This window comes from Pseudophryne corroboree, chromosome 2, assembly GCF_028390025.1.
Source record: "Pseudophryne corroboree isolate aPseCor3 chromosome 2, aPseCor3.hap2, whole genome shotgun sequence".
NCBI lineage: Eukaryota > Metazoa > Chordata > Amphibia > Anura > Myobatrachidae > Pseudophryne > Pseudophryne corroboree.
Genome location: NC_086445.1, coordinates 24,882,989 through 24,905,799, shown reverse-complemented (window position 1 = coordinate 24,905,799; position 22,811 = coordinate 24,882,989). Strand labels below are relative to the sequence as shown.

General features: G+C 46.3%; 1 protein-coding gene and 1 pseudogene across 3 annotated transcripts in view; one reads left to right on the top strand and one right to left on the bottom strand.

Annotated features, from left to right (window-relative positions):
- The window catches only part of LOC134993908 (olfactory receptor 52E4-like), a 186,371-nt gene extending 175,324 nt beyond the window's left edge, over positions 1 to 11,047 (top strand). For all 3 annotated transcript variants that reach the window (XM_063950913.1, XM_063950912.1, XM_063950911.1), the window contains one exon: positions 9,918 to 11,047. In XM_063950913.1, coding sequence (XP_063806983.1) covers positions 9,951 to 10,910 — 960 coding nt within the window. In that variant the 5' untranslated portion in view covers positions 9,918 to 9,950 and the 3' untranslated portion in view covers positions 10,911 to 11,047. The remainder of the gene's footprint in view (positions 1 to 9,917) is intronic.
- Positions 1,289 to 1,407, bottom strand: LOC135052386 (5S ribosomal RNA; annotated as a pseudogene).
- Positions 11,048 to 22,811: the final 11,764 nt, after the last annotated feature.

Genomic DNA, 22,811 nt, shown 5'->3' with positions numbered 1-22,811 from the left:
CCTTACTGTCACTATTGCTATGCACTACTCCCACCATCAGTTCTTCTCCAGTGAACACTGAAGAAAAAAATGTATTCAGTATTTCCGCTTTTGATTTGTCATCATTTATCAACACTCCAAATTCATCTTTTACTGGACCTATGTTCTCCTTTTTTAATCTTTTACTGTTTATGTATTTAAAACATTTTTAGGATTGGTTTTACTCTCTACAGCAATTTACTTTTTGTTTTCAATTTTAGCTGCTCTTATTGCTTTTTTGCATCTTTTATTGCATTCCTTGTAGCACCGGAATGTATCCTCCTTTCCATTAGATTTAAATGCTTTGAAAGCATGCTTCTTTTTATCAATTTCTGCCTTGACCATCTTGTTAAGCCACATCGGTTTGAGTTTGGTACTCCTGCGCTTACTACCCATGGGAACAAATTTGTGAATATTGCTATCTAGCAACCCTTTTAAAGCATCTCACATTTGCGAAATGTTCTTAACATGAAACAAACCTTCCCACTCAATTTCGTTTAGTGCACATCTCAGCATACTGAAGTTAGTCTTCCTAAAGTTAAATTTTTTTGTTGACCCCTTATAGCTAGGATTCCTAAAACGGATGTCAAATGTGATCATATAGTGATCACTGTTACCAATGTCTCCCCAACTTTAGTATTCAATATGATGTCCACATTATTAGTAATTACTAGATTCAGATTAGTTTTACCCCTAGTTGGGTCTTTGACTAATTGAGACAAGTAGTGATCCTTTAACTTATTTAAGAACCTGTTGCCCCTAGCTTTAATCAAATAAAACTTACATTTTAATTAGAATATAATAAAATTATAGTACACAGACAAACACACAAGTGATACCTTTAGAGAAGGTTACTCCCCTAGTATCATGAATCTGTAATCTAAACGGATTCTCGAATATCAATAAGAAAAAGACTTGGAGTAACACATTCTCCAATTAACATAATTATTTTAGATGACAGTGGCACCAAAAGGTAAAAATATCAGAAATTAAATTTCAAATGACAGAAAATTCAAGCATATAACACATAGGCATTTAGTATAACAATTTAGACTGTAAAATTAGTCCATTACCAAATGCCTGATGTGATAGTATATCCTGGTAAGGGCTAATCTGCTATTAACGAATCTATGGCCAAGGTGTGCAATATAGGGAGATTATATATAGGTCTGTGATCAGACGGTTTATAATAAGGAGAGATAAAGGGTTGAAATCGGTAATAGTCAAAAGTTGCTCCAACACTTCTGCTTTTCACATGGAATCGGAAGTATTTTTACTGCACCCAATATTCCCTAGCAGTCTCCCATCTAGGTACTAATAGGGCTGCTCACTGCTTAGCTTCCAAGATCAGGCGAGATTGGGCGTAGCCAGTGAGATATGGCAGTAATATCACAAGGGTTGTGAATGAGAGAGTGTTTGGTTATTGGCGCATACCAGAAAGGAAGTACTTCTGCTGTCCACTATTATGCACAGTTTCTCTGTTACTTTCGCATTGCAGAGAAGTGGTGTAACTGGCATTGGGATGAGAGAGTACTGAAAGAGTAGGATAAAAGAAAATGTATAGGTTCAGGGCCCGTCTTCTGCTGTCCACTGTCATATAAGAATATAGCGGACAGTGGATGAGAGAGGCGGGTTGCCTATGCCTATTGAAAATTAGTAAAGTGAGAAATTGCACAGATATTTAAGGAAAATGATGTTATCTCAAAGTTCCCTATGATAGTAACGCATCCAAAATGTAATACCGTATATTATGATTCAAATATCATAACGATTGAGAGCAAAGGTTTGTTTACTAGAGATATCACATAGGCATCTGCATTCAATAAAATTTCTCACGATATATGATGGTTCATAGGTTAAATCGATGTTGGACTTACAATCTACATAATAAATGCATAATTGCTTAAAAGAATGGAAGCAGAAAAACATAAATTAAATCATTAGATCTTTAACTCTGTAAATAGATCATAATAATAACGAATTAGCGAATAATAAATAATTTTATAGCCCAAAATTCTGCAAGTATACGATACCAGGAAATGAGTGGGCTGAACTGTGCACTGTTCAGCACCACTAAACACAGACGGCCGTTTCACCTGGAGGTGGCTTGTTCACTGTGTATTTTTTCAAATATCATAAATTATCTGACGCCATAGATATTCACCATACAAACTTAGGACCTTCTCCAGATTCCTCCTGTAAGCACTTGAAGTGGCTGGCGTAGCTCAATAGGATCCAGTCCTCAAGTGTGGGACAGATGTGTGGTGGGTTACGGGGCAAGAGTCTGTGGGGCAGGTCTGGTTACAGCAACACCCTCAGCCCCTTTAATGTCTAAAGGACTCCCCCCTTCAGTAATCACCTCACAGACACCAACCTTTCTATAATCACCTCACAGAACCCCCACTTCATTAATCACCTCACTGTCTCTCTTCTCCTCTCTTCAATAAACATCTGACAACACCGCTCAGTGCCAGCAAAATTACCTTATTAGATGCCCAGCCTCTGCCCCAGGATGGGCCCTCTCAGGCTCCGCCATTCCTGGGAATGTCACACAGAGTAGTTCTGCAGGCTGTCGGAAATTATCGTGTAAAACGAATACACTTTTCACGCTATTTACAGCATACTTGCCTACTCTCCCGGAATGGCCGGGAGGCTCCCGAAAATCGTGTGTCCCTCCCGGCCCCACGGAAGAGCAGGCAAGTCTCCCGGAATCGGGGGTCCCCCTGCCCGTCCGCCCACTTTGTGTGTAAAGTGGGCGGTCCGGGCAGTTGATGACGCGATTCTTCCAGAACGCGTCATAATAGCCACGCCCCCTGCAGTGTAATGCAGGAGATCGCGGCATTACAGAGCAGGGGCGTGGCTTAAAGCGGGCGTCAGCGAGACCCAGCCCTTGCTCCGCCCCGTCCCACCCTTGCTCCGCCTCCGGACCACCTCCTCACCACATCCAGCCCTCCCCTGCCCCCTTGCTGTGCCGACCTGGCTGCTCTCTCCCGCAGAGAGCAGCCAGAATGTCGGCAACTCTGATTTGCAGAGAGCAAACCACAGAGCTGGACTACAACTCCCAGCAGCTCTAGCAGTACTAAGTGACTATGCACATCCAAGATGTAATAGCAGCTACACTGTACTAGAAGCCTTGGTGTCATGTTGATATTGGTGATGAGCTATAACCATACAGTACATAAAAACCAGAAGTGAAATCCTTATTTTTGGTGTTGCAATGCACAAGCGAGAACCATGATGATTCTGTAATAAACCTTATTTAAATAACAAACACTTAAAAAAACTCCATAGATTTTGTTGGAAACTACACTCATTAAAAATAAAGTTACTTCGGAGCCCTTCCGGGAAGCCTAAGCTTCATTGGTTTCATAGTGGAACTGCCCCTGACTGAATGGGTAATGGATAAGTGGAATAGCCTCCGAGAAGACATTGTAGGGGAGTTAATAGCTAATATCTATTACTTAATAACTATCTGGCAGACTACTGTACATGGGCTAAATTATTCTAACCTGCTGTCATATTCTCTGTTCATGTGCTTAATATTTGCACAGAGTAACATACAGTAAATGAGACACACACTGCTGCATGAGAAAAAGGAAATATTACATTAAATTATATGGCAATACAAAGATTATTGTGAGCCCTTCTTCAGTACATGATGACAGTTTCAGACAGCTGCATTTTATAAATACATAATATATATACGTTTTCTGCGGGTTCACTACGGCTGGCCGGCGGTCGGGCTCCCGGCGACCAGCATCCCGGCGCCGGGAGCCCGACCGCCGGCTTACCGACAGCTTGGCGAGCGCAAATGAGCCCCTTGCGGGCTCGCTGCGCTCGCCACGCTACGGGCACGGTGGCGCGCTACGCGCGCCACACTATTTTATTCTCCCTCTATGGGGGTCGTGGACCCCCACGAGGGAAAATAATTGTCGGTATTCCGGCTGTCGGGCTCCCGGCGCCGGTATACTGAGCGCCGGGAGCCCGACCGCCGGCAAACAGAAGACCACCCGTTTTCTGCTGTGGGGTACACTGGGCTCCACAAGGAATGGACAATGGGGATGTCCTAAAGCAGTTCCTTAAGGGAGGGGATGCACTGTAGCGGGCACAAGAACCCGGCGTCCAAAGGAAGCATCCTGGGAAGCGACAGTATTGAAGGCATAGAACCTTATGAACGTGTTCACAGAGGACCACGTAGCCGCCTTGCACAATTGTTCAAGGGTCGCACCACGTTGGGCCGCCCAAGAAGGTCTAACAGACCGAGTAGAATGGGCCTTAATGTGATCAGGAGCAGAGAGACCAGCCTTCACATAAGCATGTGCAATCACCATTCTAATCCATCTGGCCAGAGTTTGCTTGTGAGCAGGCCAGCCACGTTTGTGAAACCCAAACACAACAAAAAGAGAATCAGATTTCCTAATAGGAGTTCTCTTCACATAGATACGGAGAGCCCGTACCACATCCAAAGACCGCTCTTTGGGAGGCAGATCAGGAGAAACAAGTGCCGGAACTACAATCTCCTGATTAAGGTGGAATGAAGAAACCACCTTAGGTAGATAGCCGGGACGAGTCCTAAGAACCCACCCAGTCACGGTGAAATATCAGATATGGGGAACTACAGGACAAGGCACCCAAATCCGACACTCTTCTAGCTGAAGCAATAGCCAGCAGAAACACCACCTTAAGGGAAAGCCACTTAAGGTCAGCAGAACCAAGAGGTTCAAATGGAGACTCTTGTAACGCCTCCAAAACCACCAACAAGTCCCAAGGAGCCACAGGCGGGACATAGGGAGGTTGGATACGCAACACGCCCTGAGTAAAGGTATGCACATCAGGTAAGGTCGCAATTTTTCTCTGAAACCACACCAACAAGGCAGCTATTTGAACCTTGAAGGAGGCCAGACGCAGGCCTAAGTCCAGGCCATGCTGAAGAAAAGCCAAGAACTTGGCTATATTAAACTTGGAAGCGTCATAATCGTTAGACGCGCACCAAACAAAGTAATAATGCCAGACCCTATAGTAAATCCGAGCCGAAGCCGGTTTCCGGGCTAGCAACATAGTTTGAATGACCGCCTCAGAAAACCCTTTAGCCCTTAAGATGGAAGCTTCAAGAGCCACACTGTCAAAGACAGCCGGGCTAGGTCCTGGTAGACACAGGGGCACTGAATGAGGAGTTCTGGGCGTTGTGGAAGTATAATTGTACGCTCTGACGACAGGCCTTGCAGGTCTGAGAACCAGTGCCGTCTGGGCCACGCTGGAGCTATGAGAAGCAGAATTCCTTTTTCTTGCTTGAACTTCCGAATTACCCTGGGCAGGAGTGTCACCGGAGGGGACATGTACAGCAGCCGAAACCTCCACGGTACTGCCAGCGCATCCACGAATGCTGCTTGAGGATCCCTTGTCCTTGCTCCGAAGACCAGAACCTTGTGATTGTGTCGAGACGTCATCAGATCTACGTCTGGAAGGCCCCACTTTTCCACTAGGAGTTGAAACACTTCTGGATGGAGGCCCCACTCGCCGGCATGTACGTCCTGACGACTGAGAAAGTACGCTTCCCAATTCAGGACTCCCGGAATGAATTTTGCCGATATGGCCGGTAGATGGCGTTCTGCCCACTGAAGAATCTGTGAGACTTCCTTCATTGCTAGGCAGCTTCGAGTGCCACCTTGATGATTTATGTAAGCCACTGTGGTGGCATTGTCCGACTGTACTTGAACAGCACGGTTCTGAATTAAATGCTGGGCTAGGTTCAAGGCATTGAAGACCACCCGCAACTCCAGAATATTGATCGAGAAGAGGGACTCCTCCTTGGTCCACCAGCCCTGAAGGGAGTGTTTCTCCAGCACCGCGCCCCAACCTCTTAGACTGGCCTCTGTCGTCAACAGGACCCAGTCGGATATCCAGAACGGACAGCCCCTGCACAGTTGTTGGTCCCGGAGCCACCAGAGCAGTGACAGACGGACCTCCGGAGTCATTGAGATCATTTGAGATCTGATCTGGTGAGGCAGGCCGTCCCATTTGGCTAGAATCAGCCTCTGGAGAGGGCGAGAGTGAAATTGAGCGTACTCCACCATGTCGAATGCTGACACCATGAGGCCCAGCACCGAATGTATCGACACTTGCGGACAAGAGAGGAAGCAACGAATCCTGTCCTGAAGTTTCAGGACTTTCTCCTGAGACAGGAACAACCGCTGGTTGTTAGTGTCCAATAGTGCTTCCAGATGCACGATGCTCTGAGCAGGGATCAGGGATGACTTCTTCCAGTTGATGAGCCACCCGTGGGCTTGCAGAAACCGGACCGTCACATCTAGATGACGCAGGAGAAGTTCTGGGGAATTTGCCAGGATTAACAAGTCATCCAAATACGGCAGTATCCTGACCCCTTGACGGCGGAGTACCACCGTCATCAACGCCATGACTTTTGTAAAGACTCGCGGTAACGCCTGAAACTGGTAATGGCAGTTGCCAATGGCAAATATCAGGCATTGCTGATAAGACACTACTATAGGAATATGCAGGTAAGCATCCTGTATATCCAGGGAGAGCATGAAGTCCCACGGTTCCAAGGCCAGAACTATAGAGTGAAGGGTTTCCATCCGGAACTTGAAAACCTTCACAAAACTGTTCAATGCCTTGAGGTTGGGAATGGGTCAGGAGGACCCATTCGGTTTCAGGACTAGAAACAGCGGAGAATAGTACCCTTGGCCCCTCTGCGCAAGAGGCACCTGTACTATGACTCCTGTAACCAGGTGGGTCTGTACCACCGAATGTAGAGTGTTTGCCCTTGTGTTGTCCAACGGGACATCTATCTGGCAAAATTGATGAGAGGGTCGGTTTTTGAAGGCTATGGCGTAACCTCGAGTGACGACTTCCCGTACCCAGGCATCTAAAGTGGTCTTCAACCATTCATGGGTATACCCTAGAAGCCGGTCCCCTACACTGGGATCCCCCAGAGGGAGGCCCGACCCATCATGCGGCAGGCTTATCTGTCTTGGAAGCTGGCTGACAGGCCGCCTAGGCTCTTTTGGGCTTAGGCTTACCAGGTTTGGAAGTACAGGCCTGCTTGTTGTACGCCTGACCTTTTGCTATCTGAAGGATGAAAGGGGATAGCAAGACAGCATCTTCTTTTGAGGCACAAACCTTGTACCCGGGTTTTCCCAGGGTTCCTGACGTATATCAATTAGGTGGTCAGAGTGAGGTAAAATTTGTTTAATCACCTTCTGACGATTGAACCTATCTGGTTTCTTAGGAGGAACGGATGGCTCGGGATCATCCGTAATCTGTAAAATTAACTTAATAGCCTCCAAAAGATCAGGAACATCAGGATCAGGAACCATCCTCCCCATAAGCCGTAGCTGAGTCAGAACCTGTGGGGTCAGTGTAAGTGCCGTCTTCATCCGACGAGGTGTCAGTGACAGCAGTGGATTGTGAGGAGACAAGCGTTCGCTTAGAGGACCCCTTGGACATTGGCGAGCGACGGTCAGACTTTTTAGTAATCAGGGACTGGTTCAACTTCTTTATTTGAGCAGATGAATCATCCACCCACGGCGGGTTAGCTGCAGGGACCACAAACGGTTGCACCGGCATTGGGGGTCCCATAGGGGGTGTTAGTTTATGAACTAGCATATGCAGAAGCGTAGAAAAAGCGGCCCACGGTGGGTCATTATTTGCCCCCTTTGCCACCGTCCCACTGGGGGGCAAGGAGCCCCCAGAACCAGAGCCCAAAGCTGCTATATTCTCCTCATAGGTATCTGTGGCTTCAGCAACACTGGCAGTGTGTTCAGCCCCAGAACCGTTACCCTCAGAAGCAGACATTATATAACTTGCAGTATCAGGCAACACAGTACAATTTGTCAGCAGCACAATACCTCTAGCCCAAACCACTGCGCAGTGTAGTCAGCACCAGCAGAGATGAAGGAGAGATATGGTGACTAAATCACAGAGAAAAATACGTAATACAGTATATCTTTGTGAAAATCCTATATTAGATAAAACCTGACGCACCAAGCCCCCTCGGGTTATAGAATATAAGGATAGCAGGTTGAGTGAAAGACACAAAATGAACACCACTCAGCTATCAAATGCACACACAAATAGTCACAGTCTGTACAATGCAGAGGTTATTACTAACAATAATACTGCACTGGACTAGCTTACACAGCTATATAACAATAGATATAACAGTACAGAGTAAGAACTGGATGTATATCACAGGGTAATTGTACTAGGAAACCCTGACTAAGTACACTCTTTCTTAACTAACACTGACTAAAAAAGGCAGGTAGAATACTTAAGTATCTTGTAAAGTCACAGCACTGACAACCAGGCGGCTTTACATAGGAGGATTTGCCCAAGCATTCCCAGGAACAGTGAGCTGAGGGATAATGGCACCGCAGACACTGCCAGGGAGTGAGAGAGAGAGACAGATATGCAGCTCCAGGGTGGGAACATTTGCAGAAAATGGCACCCTCGGGCTGGGGGAGGGGCTCCAGGTCTAAGCCTTATCCCTTCTGCTGGCAAAACCACCGGGTACTGCGGGCTCTAATAAAACAGTTTATAGAGAAAACCTGACCTGTCCCATGTCCTGGTGATCTAGTGGGATCGCCTGTACTGCCACAGTGTCCACCGCCAGCGATCGCGGCCCGCCTCCCACTGACCGCACCAGATCACGATAAAGACCAGGTCCCGCAAGCGGGACCCACTTACCAGCTCCCGAAGCGCGGCCACACGATCCTGGAGAGCCCCCCGTCATGTGTGTCTGACAAGAAGAAAAGCAGAGCCTCCTGCTTTAGTTACCCGGCAACCAGGGCTCGGGAGTGTACAGCGCCGCTGGGGAGAGCCAAAGCTGCAGCAGTGAATGTCCACTGACATGTAACACTGCTGCTGCCCTTGAAGTCTTCACTTTTTTACTCAGAAAAAAAGCTCTTCTTAGGGCTGCCTGGAGCAGCCCCTCTGTTAAGTGCCTGCTATCTGCAGCACCAACTACAAAACTGAGATACTGTGCAGGGAGGTGGGGTGATATAGGAGGCGGCGCTATGCATTCTGGGAACAGTCAAAGCTTTGAGCCTGTTGGTGCCTCAGATCAAGATCCTACTCTACACCCCATTGTCCATTCCTTGTGGAGCCCAGTGTACCCCGCAGCAGAAATATATATATATATATATACAAATAAAAACCACTGCAAAATATTTTGAAAAACGTTATCTGAAAAGAACCATCAGAATGATCGCCAATGTGGGTGTCATTCAGAGTACTGTGCCGAGCCATCTGAAGAGCATTAAAGACCTTTGGCGAAGCAAAGTACTGGGGCGCTTAGACACCCATTCATGGGGATACATAAAAAAATCATAGCTCATCCCTCCTCCAGACCCACATCATCTTTACACATGCTTACATACAGTGAATGGTTGTCAGCACTCCGATTGCTGGATAACTCCAACCATCAACCAGTCAGCAAGCTGACTGCCATTCACTGTCTGGATGCTGCTTGAAGGCAGGTAGAGAATGCTGCTTGGCTACTCTGATTGGGTGTAAATCACAATCAGAGTGGCCAGACAGCATTCTCTACCGTCCCAAGATGTTCCGGAGGCACTAACATGGGAAGCAGATGCCCTCTGGGCAGCATGACCTTGCTGAAAGGTCCATTAAATCATTGGGGCCTGGGCATCTGCCCAGTGTGCCTATACATTTAGTTGGCCCTGGTACTATGTGCAGTGGCATCTTAAGCAAGTCACTGTGCTTCAGCATTTCCTCTACTCACAAATAATCAGATTTGAAATCATACTTGTGTATTAGTACGGCAGCATGAAAAGAGAACCTTCTAGCATTCTGTACTGTAAGTTCTTCTAACAATTAGAATGAAAGTGTCAGTTAAGATATATTATTTGCTTGTTTTTCAGGAGGCAACGCTGAGATAAAAGACTAAAGTGAAGATGATAAACTCAACATCTTTTCATCCTTCGCTCCTCATGCTCACATTTGGGGAAATGGCTGAAATAAGATATTTTTACAGTATGATAACCCTGGTTGGCTTCTTGGTAATTTTATTGTCCAACTGTGCAGTCATCTCCATTGTGGGGTTTCATAAGAGTCTGCATGAGCCAATGTACATCTTCATATCTGCGCTGTGTCTGAATGGTCTCTACGGGAGCAGTGCCTTTTTCCCCAGTCTGTTTGTGAACCTGGTGAGCAATATACAAACCATTTCCTACATAGGCTGCGTCACACAAGTATTCTGCATCCATACTTACATGGGCAGTGAGTTAACTATTTTAGCTGTTATGGCATATGACCGATATTTGTGTATTTGTAACCCTCTGAGATACAACCATATAATGTCCTTCACGATGGTTGTTAAGCTAATTATTGCAGCATGGCTGTATGCTATCATACCATTTTTAGTACACTTCACATTAACAATAAGGCTCCCGTTGTGTGACTCTGTCATACTGAAGATCTATTGTGACAACTGGTCAGTTGCGAGACTGTCCTGCATTGATACGACTGTAAACAATATATTTGGTCTCTTCATCACAGCAGCTGTGATAGTCTTACTACCAGTACTGATCCTATTCTCTTACATCAAAATCCTTAAGGTCTGTGTCAAGTCCTCAAAAGACTTTCGAGCCAAAGCCATGAAGACTTGTTCTCCGCACCTGGTCACCATTGCCAACTTTGTAATTAACGTGCTATTTGAAATTCTAATTCACCGTTTTCCTCCGCCCAACATCCCCTATGAGTTAAGGATGGTGATTTCGGTCCAGTTTCTTGTGATACCGCCGATTCTGAATCCTCTCATTTATGGATATAAAACTAGGGACATAAGAGTAAAGTTAATGCAGAGTTTTTTCTCCAAGACCATACCATCTTCGAGGGCTTCATGGCTGACATAAGTAATATTGCTTCCTATGGCAAATAAAATAAATGCCTTGGTAATTTGTAAATATATTGTATTAATGTTACTTATATTAGCAAAACACTGATTTTTTCTGACTTGAAAATAAAAATATAGTAAGCTCTACTTTAAGAACTGCCTTTGTGGTAAAAAGGGCAGCGTCACTCTTTATTTATTACCAGTTATGTATATAGCGCACACATATTCCGCAGCGCTTTACAGAGAATATTTGGCCATTCATATCAGTCCCTGCCCCAGTGGAGCTTACAATCTATATTCCCTATCACATGTACACGCACACATTCACGCTAGGGTTAATTTTGTTGAGAGCCAATTAACCTACCAGTATATTTTTGGATTGTGGATTTTGGAGTACCTGGAGGAAACCCACGCAAGTACGGGGAGAATATACAAACTCCACACAGTTAGGGCCATGGTGGGAATCGAACCCATGACCTCAGTGCTGTGAGGCAGTAATGCTAACCACTACACCATCCGTACTGCCCCTTTATATTACATTGCCATTGACTGTCCTAATGGGTAACAACACCATTGAGTCAAAGGACAAAGGGTTTTTGTTCCTCAAATGACGTGTACTTTATTGTACAGAAAGTAAAAAGTGGTATATTATAAAACCAATTTTGAAGGTTTTTATGTTTATAAGTGGAAGTCATTAAATTCAAATTCAATTCAGATTTAATTCAGAATTAATTCAGAATTAATATGGAGGTCATATTTGCAAAATAAGAGAAAATAGAAGAAAATACTGAGTTCACTCATGCACATGGCCACAGGGTCTGCTGGTATGGAGATGTAGAGGGATCGGATCAATAGCAACCGCTGCGCTGACCACACATTGCATGTCTGGGGGGAATGGGGGGCACCCAGGACTCAGCATTAGGGTTCACTCTCTGTCTAAGTCTACCCCCAGACTCCAGTGAAACTAGCCAATGGGAGTCTGGGTGCGGTCTTAGAAGGAAAGTGAAACCTAATGTCCTGAGTGCCACATGGCGACATAATACACATGGTGCAGCCAGTTCCCGGGATAACCAGCCAGCACATAAATTGCATACAGCATAACATTTATGTATATATGTATAAGTGGTTCCCCCTCCCCCCGCACTGTGTGGTCAGCTTTGCAGCCCATGGGCTACAGCCGCCACTGGATAGGATTGTATCCTCCTTGGCTACCTGGACCTACTTCCCATAGAGAAAAGCGGGGCTCCAGAAATTGTTTTTTTGAGTCTGCAAAATATTAGTTGGCCCCATCAAGCCTAATAATGAATGGCCCATTACTAAAACATGCAGAAACTAACTTTCATGTGTAATAGGCCATTAGTGACAATAAATAGGCTCCCATAAATTCATTGCTAGAGTATACAAGTCCCCCTGCTTCTGCTGTCTGGTCATGTGCTTTGGAAGTGATTGGTCAGATTGTTGGTATGGAGTCCGCAACTGTGCATACTCCAAGATGGTTCCTTCAAGGTCGCTTTGTTCCCTAACCAAGATGGCCACACAAGATAGTACTGCGCATGTTTGGAGCGTTCTGGTTACTGTGTAGAGTGACATAGTTGGAGACTGACGTCTACCTCTTGGCTCTAGGGAGATCCTGCATTACCTTGCCTTATACTGCTGTTCCAGCATCCTGCACCACTACCTGCACCTTTTGTACAGTCACTGGCTAGTGAGCTGCAACAGCCCCGCTCCGCTACAAGCTCTGCTTCATACCCATAACAAGCGTAACAACAGTGAGTACAGATGTACCTACTATACTAAATAAACCACACCACCGGTTAAGCAACTGGACTGCTAATTGGGTCATTATATTCTGCTGGTGTGTACAGTACTCTGCCGTACAATCTTATGTACACATATTTACAGTAGAGATGAGAAAGCAGGGGAGCAAAGCACTGAACAGAATGAAGATAAGGACGGATACTGCTACTGTAATGCTGGTGAAAAAAAGGATGTCCTGTTTGTGTCGGACAAATGGAGGGTCTGTGCACCAGTGGCCATGTGTCTGAACAGAGGAGTAAAAGTTGGCTGAAGCAATCTGTTAGAACAAATACTTAATCCCACTCACTACTCATCTTTTGTAATAACCACCCTTCTGTGAGAGATAACTACGGCCATTTTTAGGGCCTGGTAAGCGCTGCAATCACGCGGGGAGCCTACGGCCAGTACCTGCACAGTATTCCATGAAGACTGGCCGTCTACATGGAATACTGTTGAAAATGTCCCTCCAAAAATGGCCGCCGCCACAGAAGTGACAATTATGAATGATGCTAGAGGAGGCAGCGGCCATTTTGGGAAGGACATGCAATTTACTACTTGAGACAGGAGCAAGCGGAAAAGTGCCAGGACCGCAGCTGAGGAAGACGGTGGCGGCGGCATGAAACCCCTGACAATGAGCAGGTTGTAGGGGGGGCATATTATGTGAGTGAGCCATATATTAAGATGACAGGGGAGGGCATAACTGTGGGGCATATTATGTTTCAAGCAGCATTACTGTGTGGGGCATAAGGTGCAAGAGGTATTACTGTGTGGGGCATATGGTGCATGGGGCATTACAGTGTGGGGCTCAATATGATGAAAGGTGCATTACAGTGTGGGGCACAATATGGTGCAAGGTGCATTATAGATTGAGATATAATATGATGCAAGAGGCAATACAGTATGGGGCATCGTATTGTGCAAGGGACATTACTTTGTGGGTCGTAATATGGTGGGATTTTTTTCTTTCCTGTTGTGAGAGATGGTCTGGGGGAAGGTCAAAAACTTGGGTGTAAGGTAATCTTTTCCTGCAAGGCCACGCCCATTTTAGCGAGGCCATACATCCTTTTTAGAATGTCTGTTGGGGGGTCCCGTGGTGCATTTTTTTTACTGTTTGCACTGGGAGCCAAATTGTCTAGAAACAGCCCTGGAAATAACCACATGTGGAGCAAGCACCTGTCACACATCTTATAAGTTGCAGCATAGCATTTTCTGAATTGTGCTGCGTTACCTGTGACAAGTGACATACAAGCATATGGCATAGGCTGAGGTAAAAGTGTGACAGAAAATTACATTGTGTGTACTTTAAGGGGCATAATTAACTCTTTTTCATTTGCAAAAATATATATATACTTCTATCTTATTTATGTTCTAAAGTAATAATGAATTTGAGGGTAAATACAGGCTTATTGTATTTGTCACTATTGCATTATCGAACATTTGCACTGCATGGGATGAAAATAAACTGAATGAAGTGCAAAGCACTGTACATTGGGGGTCATTCCGAGTTGATCGTTTGCTGCCGATTTTCGCAGTGATCAGGTAAAAAAAACTGCAAAATTGCGCATGCGTCGCAATGCGCATGCGCGTCGTACGGGCGCAAAGAGCATCGCTGCTGTGCACTGGATCTAGAAAAGATTCCATTCGCACAGCCAATCGCAAGGAGATTGACAGGAAGAGGGCGTTTATGGGTGTCAACTGACCGTTTTCTGGGAGTGTTTGGGAAAACGCAGGCGTGTCCACGCGTTTGCAGGGCGGGTATCTGATGTCAATTCCGGGACCATCGTCGCTTCAGTCATCGCACAGAATAAGTAACTACGGGGCTGGTCTTGTTTTGCACAAAATGTTTTTGTACCACTCGGCTGCACAGGCGTTCGCACACTTGCAAAGCGAATATACACTCCCCCGTGGGCGGTGACTATGCGTTTGCACGGCTGCTAATAGTAGCTAGCAAGTGATCAACTTGGAATGACCCTCATTGGCCCTCATTCCGAGTTGATCGCACGTGGGCAACTTTTTGCTGCTCGTGCGATCAACTTGACGCCGTTTATGGGGGAGTGTATTTTAGCATAGCAGGGCTGCAATCGCTTGTGCAGCCCTGCTATGCTAAAAAAGTTTCCTGCAAAACAAGACCAGGGTAAGAGTTACTTACCCTGTGTGACGGATCCAGCGACGAAAGTCCCGGGATTGACGTCAAACATTAACCCTCCAAACGCCTGGATCTGCCTGCGTTCGCCTCACCACGCCTTGAAAACAGTCAGTTGACGCCCCGGAACGCCTCCCGCCTGTCAGTCTTCATGCAACCGCCGCTGCGATCACTTTCTGCGCTGGCGGTGTCGCCGGGCAACGACACGCAGCTGCAGTCCTGACCCATTCGCACCGCAGCGAAGAACCGCTGCGTGCGAACGGGTCGGAATGACCCCCATTGTACCTGATCTCTACTACTTCTGCGGGTCAGGAAAATTTATTCACTCCGCATGGAAAAAATATGTTCTTTGTTTTCTTGGTGAAAAAAACACAACTTCTAAATATACCATCTCCACCCATTGAATCTCTTTCAGTTAATGTCACTTTATAAAATTAGGAGTTAACATGTGGGTGTATGACCGCTGAATTCACGGACATTTGGCAAGCAATGCCTTATGCACCCAGCTCTTTCCATCAGTAGGCACACGGCTCTGTGTAGACTAAATCAGTATTTAAAAAAATAAAAATAAAAAACAAAACAGTACAGTAATATTCACATTTTTGGGGTTTTGGATAATACCTCTAGAATGCTTGCAGTAAAAGGTCAACTAAATGCAATATTACAAAGTGTCTTATATAATAACACATACTGTAGCTAAAATACACACACATACATGTACAGACAGGGCCCAACTGGGACTAAAAATTAGCCCTAGCATTTAAAGCACCCAGGCACACATCAGCAATGGCATCTGGCTCCTGAGGTCCTACTCTTGACTCCTTGAGTGCCGCTCGGCCTCCCCTAGTATACACAATATGATGTCATGATGTCTTACATCCAGGGACTTACCGTGGTTAAGTAGTGCCCCTTATATACAATGCTCACAGTATTGCTCCTTATACACAATTCCCACAGTAGTAGTACCCCTTACACATAATGCCCAAAGTAGTGCTGCTTATACACATAATCAGGGGTTGAAGTGAGCCGGAACGGGCCGGAACTGCGTTCCGTCAGTTCCACCAGGAGACGGAACGCAGTTCCGCCTCCCCCGGCTCACCTAACCCGATGTCCCGGGCGGCGCTGCAGGGAGATGCCGGGCGCCCGCTGAGATCGCGTTACCAGCGGGCGCCCGTCTCCCTCTCCGCAGCGGCAGCCGGAGGCAGGAGCTCAGTACTGAGCTCCGGCTTCCGGCTCTGTCAGTGCGCGCTATGGGAGAGACGTGATGACGTCTCTCTCATAGTGCAGAGGAGCGGGCGGCGAGAGAGGACTGCGGCGGGAGCGGGGCTAGGTAAGTATAGTCCCCCCCCCCCCTCCCCTCTCTCCCTCCTTCCCCCCCCCCCTCCCTCTCTCCCTCCTTCCCTCCCTCCCCCCCTCCCTCTCTCCCTCCTTCCCTCCCTCTCCCTCCTATATGTGTACCACAGGCGTTTCTACTGGGGGCCTTTACTACTGGGGCAAACTACAGAGGGGCAAACTACTGGGGGGCTCTAGTACTGGGGGCAAACTACTGGGGGCCTTTACTACTGGGGCAAACTACAGAGGGGCAAACTACTGGGGGGCTCTAGTACTGGGGGCAAACTACTGGGGGCCTTTACTACTGGGGCAAACTACAGAGCGGCAAACTACTGGGGGGCTCTAGTACTGGGGGCAAACTACTGGGGGGCTTTACTGCTGGGGCAAACTACAAGGGGCAAACTACTGGGGGGCTCTAGTACTGTGGGCAAACTACTGGGGCAAACTACAGAGGGGCAAACTACTGGGGGGCTCTAGTACTGGGGGCAAACTACTGGGGGCCTTTACTACTGGGGCAAACTACAGAGGGGCAAACTACTGGGGGGCTCTAGTACTGGGGGCAAACTACTGGGGGGCTTTACTGCTGGGGCAAACTACAAGGGGCAAACTACTGGGGGCATTACTACAAGGGGGCAAGCTACAAAGGGGCAAACTACTGGCAGCATTACTACTGGGGGCTAAACTACAAGGGGGCATAATTACAGGAGCTAAACTACTGGGGGTATAACTACAAGGGGGCAAACTACTGGGGACATTACTAACTTTGGCAAACTACATGGGGGCTAAACTACAGGGGCTAAACAACTGGGGGCACAACTGCAGGGGGCATTACCACTGGGGGCTAAACTACATGGGGCAAACTACATGAGGGCAAAACTACTGGGGGCATTACCACTCAGAGGCTAAACTAGAGGGGGGGGGAGTAAATTGCTGGGGTCATAACTGCAGGGGCATTACCAGTATGGGCATGACTACTGGGGCTAAACTACAGGGGCTAAACGACTAGGGGCAATACTACACAGGGGCATTACCATTAAGGGCATTACTGATGGGGTGCACAGCTAATGAGGGCATTGTAAAGGGGGCACTTCATAAGGGGCACTACTGTTGGGGACATTGCATAAGGGGCACTACTACTGTGGGCATTGTATAAGGGATGCTACTGCTGGGGGCATTACTGTATGGGCCGACAAAGAAGCTGCGTTCCCGGTCCGCCCTCCGTCGCTCCGCCCCTACCATCGCCGCCGCACTGGAAGCCCAGGTTCCAGACTCCCAGCTGCAGCGGATCTGGGACCAGGCCGGCTTTATTATCCCTGCCGCAGCATCGAGCTTCTGTGACCGCGGCACTACTAGTTCAAATCTGTCGCTGATTGGCTGCCGGTCCGCAGCAGTTTTGAAATATTAGTGCCGTGATCACAGGAGCTCGATGCGGCGGCAGGGATAATAAAGCCAGCCTGGTTCCAGATCCACTGCAGCCGCCCTCAGCCTCTTCTGCCGCCCCGCCCTCGGACCTCTGCGCACCCACAGCCTCCTCCTCCGCACTATCTCCGAGGCCCACAGCCTCCTCCACGTCACGCCTACCACAGCCTACTCATCCACAGCACCGCAGACCACCGCCGCTGCTAGACAGGTAATCTAACCTGCTGCCTTTCTCTCTCCCTAGTCCCTACTGTATTCCCCTGCTGTCACTTTCCATGTCCCTGCTGTCACTCTCCCTGTCACTCTGTCACTCTATAATGTGAATTTCGGCTCATTCTCTGTGCTATAATGTGAATTTTGGCTCATTCTGTGTGCTATAATGTGAATTTCGGCTCATACCGTGTGCTATAATGTGAATTTCGGCTCATACTGTGTGGTGTAATGTGAATTTCGGCTCATACTGTGTGGTGTAATGTGAATTTCGGCTCATACCGTGTGGTGTAATGTGAATTTGGCTCATACTGTGTGGTGTAATATGAATGTGGCTCATACTGTGTGGTATAAATGTGAATTTCGGCTCATACTGTGAGCTATAATGTGAAAGGGGTCCTACTATTGTGGTGCATAATGTGTATAAGGGGTATATGGTGTGGTAAACTACACTGAAGGGCACGCCCCCTTTTGCGTGGCCACGCCCCCTTGTCAGGAGTGCGCGCGCCTTTGGCGCGCACAAAATTGCACCCTTCACTTTTCCATACCCCCACTTCAAAATTTCCACTTGGGTACTACTACTGTGGGCATTATTACTATTGTGTGACCACGCCCCTTTCTTTTTGAGACCACACCCCTTTTTTGCTGCGCGCGCAATACCTTTATTTCATGGGCGCCGTGGGGAGGGGGGTGAGTTCCACCACCTCTCTAGGACCACTTTAAGCACTGCACATAATGCCCACAGAAGTGCCGCTTATACACATAATGCCCGCAGTAGTGCCCCTTATACACATCTCTGCCTCTGTCACTCCAGCAGCTCACTGCCTGTGTCCCTACAGCAGCTCCATGCTCTGTATCCCTACAGCAGCTTTCGCACCTCTCTTGTCTCTCCCTAGTACTCTCACCATTTCTTCAAGATGCACAGAGCCTGCTCCTCTTCATAGCTCATCTTCACTTCAGCAGCGGTGACAGCATTACAACATACTTCATGCCGGAAAATGAAGCCACTGGGACCATAGCTAGATTAAGGGGGGGATGCAGTGCATACTGTACCCCAGGCCCCCCTCTGTCATGGGGCCCCCTGGCCAGAGCATATTGACATCACTAGCTTTTCCTCTTATGCAGCAGCAGGACCAGACAGCCAGAATGTGAGCAGGACAGTATGCAGTGCAGGCAGAGACACAGGAGTATCAGATTTCATGAACTATCGATGGCTTTTCCTAACCAGAGGAGAGATAGGAGGGTGGAGAGACCTGTAAGTGACACAGGGTGGGATCCCTGTGTCACATACAGCTCTCTCCACACCTGGGTGCCTGAGTCCTGTCTAACTTGTTAACTAATGAGTGTATATAGAAAGAGACAAACACACACAAACAGTCCTCCTGAGTCCTTTCCCAGTGTGTAAGTAGTACAGAGGCTGCTGCTATTTTTGCATGTGACAAGATAAACTATTGATTTTATTTTTCTATGTGTATTTTAAGGATGTTTAATTTGTCTTTGTTTCACTACAAGAACATTTTATAAAATAGTTTTCTTTCAATTAGGTATTTAGTTTAAATCTAATATACACCATTAGGCTAAATTTAATATACACAATCCATACATCCCAACATGACCCATTCCAGGAGGGACAAAATGCTCTCTACCTGGACTTCCTTTTTAAGTTATGATTGCAGTCACCTGTGTTTAAACACCTTTTTTATCAATTAAATAGTTTAACACAGGTGACTACAATCATATATTAAGAGGGAAGACCATGTAAAGAACATTTTGTCCCTCCTGGAATGGGTCATATTGGGAGGTATGCACAATCTTATATATATATATATATACATATATATATCAAGAAAAATATATAACAATTTATATAGACTCCTGCCCCTTCTATTCCTGACTCCCACTACTTATTAGTGTGACGCCCCATCAGGGTTGCCACAGACATTTAACTTATTTCTGCGCCCTTTTTCCCCCTTTACAAAATGCAGCCTGGCTAAACGCTTTGAGACTTCAGCAGGGAAAGGGTTAAGAACATTTTCTATGCTGTAGCTATCATGCGCTGGGACAGTTAACAGTTGTGTGCTGGGTCTGTTGCCAGTTGGACGGTGGCCATCTTAGGAGGATGGGCAGAGTGGAACAGGACCTTGGAGCAGAGGGGGATGAGATGTACCCAACCTGATTTGGTGGTGTCCCCGTGGACCAAAGCAGGCGCCTAATCTGATGGGCACAAAAGCAGCCCCACCTTCAGTAAATAAGCCGGTGAGCAGTGAGGAGGAAGAGGCACCTTATCAGAGTCCAGAAGCTGACAAAGAGAGTGTCTAAGGGGCCGTACAGACTAGAGATGAGCGGGTTCGGTTCCTCGGAATCCGAACCCGCCCGAACTTCATGTTTTTTTACACGGGTCCGAGCGACTCGGATCTTCCCGCCTTGCTCGGTTAACCCGAGCGCGCCCGAACGTCATCATCCCGCTGTCGGATTCTCGCGAGACTCGGATTCTATCGTGAGACTCGGATTCTATATAAGGAGCCGCGCGTCGCCGCCATTTTCACACGTGCATTGAGATTGATAGGGAGAGGACGTGGCTGGCGTCCTCTCCGTTTATAGAGAGTGAGACTAGAGTAGAGAGAGACACAGTAGTAATTTTGGGGAGCATTAGGAGGAGTACTTTAGGAGGAGTACTACTACTTGCTGAAGTGATAGATAGATAGTGTGACTGTATATTATATCTGACTTGTGGGGGAGACACTGACAGTGGGGAGCAGTTAGAGTCTGAGAGCAGGACTCAGGAGTACATATAACGTACAGTGCACACTTTTGCTGCCAGAGTGCCACACTGCCATTGTGACCACACTGACCACCAGTATAATATATATTGTGATTGTCTGCTTAGGAGTACTACTTGCAAGTTGCTGATAGTGTGACCAGTGACCTGACCACCAGTTTATAATAATCACCACCAGTTTAATATATATAATATATATATATAATTGTATATAATATATATATAATATTGTATACCACCTACCCGTGGTTTTTTTTTCTTTTCTTCTTGATACATACTACTATAGTAGCTTACTGTAGCAGTCTGCGGTGCTGCTGAGCTGACAGTGTCCAGCAGGTCCGTCATCAGTCATTACATAATAAATATATATTATATACCTGTCCGGCTGCAGTACTAGTGATATTATATATATATATATTGATTTCATCTCATTATCATCCAGTCTATATTAGCAGCAGACACAGTACGGTAGTCCACGGCTGTAGCTACCTCTGTGTCGGCAGTCGCTGGTCCATCCATAATTGTATACCACCTACCCGTGGTTTTTTTTCTTTCTTTCTTCTTGATACATACTACTATAGTAGCTTACTGTAGCAGTCTGCGGTGCTGCTGAGCTGACAGTGTCCAGCAGGTCCGTCATCAGTCATTAGTACATAATAAATATATATTATATACCTGTCCAGCTGCAGTACTAGTGTGATATTATATATATAAATATTGATTTCATCTCATTATCATCCAGTCTATATTAGCAGCAGACACAGTACGGTAGTCCACGGCTGTAGCTACCTCTGTGTCGGCAGTCGCTGGTCCATCCATAATTGTATACCACCTACCCGTGGTTTTTTTTTTCTTTCTTCTTGATACATACTACTATAGTAGCTTACTGTAGCAGTCTGCGGTGCTGCTGAGCTGACAGTGTCCAGCAGGTCCGTCATCAGTCATTAGTACATAATAAATATATATTATATACCTGTCCGGCTGCAGTACTAGTGTGATATTATATATATATATATTGATTTCATCTCATTATCATCCAGTCTATATTAGCAGCAGACACAGTACGGTAGTCCACGGCTGTAGCTACCTCTGTGTCGGCAGTCGCTGGTCCATCCATAATTGTATACCACCTACCCGTGGTTTTTTTTTTCTTTCTTCTTGATACATACTACTATAGTAGCTTACTGTAGCAGTCTGCGGTGCTGCTGAGCTGACAGTGTCCAGCAGGTCCGTCATCAGTCATTAGTACATAATAAATATATATTATATACCTGTCCGGCTGCAGTACTAGTGTGATATTATATATATATATATATATATATTGATTTCATCTCATTATCATCCAGTCTATATTAGCAGCAGACACAGTACGGTAGTCCACGGCTGTAGCTACCTCTGTGTCGGCAGTCGCTGGTCCATCCATAATTGTATACCACCTACCCGTGGTTTTTTTTTTTTCTTTCTTCTTGATATATACTACTATAGTAGCTTACTGTAGCAGTCTGCGGTGCTGCTGAGCTGACAGTGTCCAGCAGGTCCGTCATCAGTCATTAGTACATAATAAATATATATTATATACCTGTCCGGCTGCAGTACTAGTGTGATATTATATATATATATATATATATTGATTTCATCTCATTATCATCCAGTCTATATTAGCAGCAGACACAGTACGGTAGTCCACGGCTGTAGCTACCTCTGTGTCGGCAGTCGCTGGTCCATCCATAATTGTATACCACCTACCCGTGGTTTTTTCTTTTCTTTCTTCTTGATACATACTACTATAGTAGCTTACTGTAGCAGTCTGCAGTGCTGCTGAGCTGACAGTGTCCAGCAGGTCCATCATCAGTCATTAGTACATAATAAATATATATTATATACCTGTCCGGCTGCAGTACTAGTGTGATATTATATATATATATATATATATTGATTTCATCTCATTATCATCCAGTCTATATTAGCAGCAGACACAGTACGGTAGTCCACGGCTGTAGCTACCTCTGTGTCGGCAGTCGCTGGTCCATCCATAATTGTATACCACCTACCCGTGGTTTTTTTTTTCTTTCTTCTTGATACATACTACTATAGTAGCTTACTGTAGCAGTCTGCGGTGCTGCTGAGCTGACAGTGTCCAGCAGGTCCGTCATCAGTCATTAGTACATAATAAATATATATTATATACCTGTCCGGCTGCAGTACTAGTGTGATATTATATATATATATATTGATTTCAT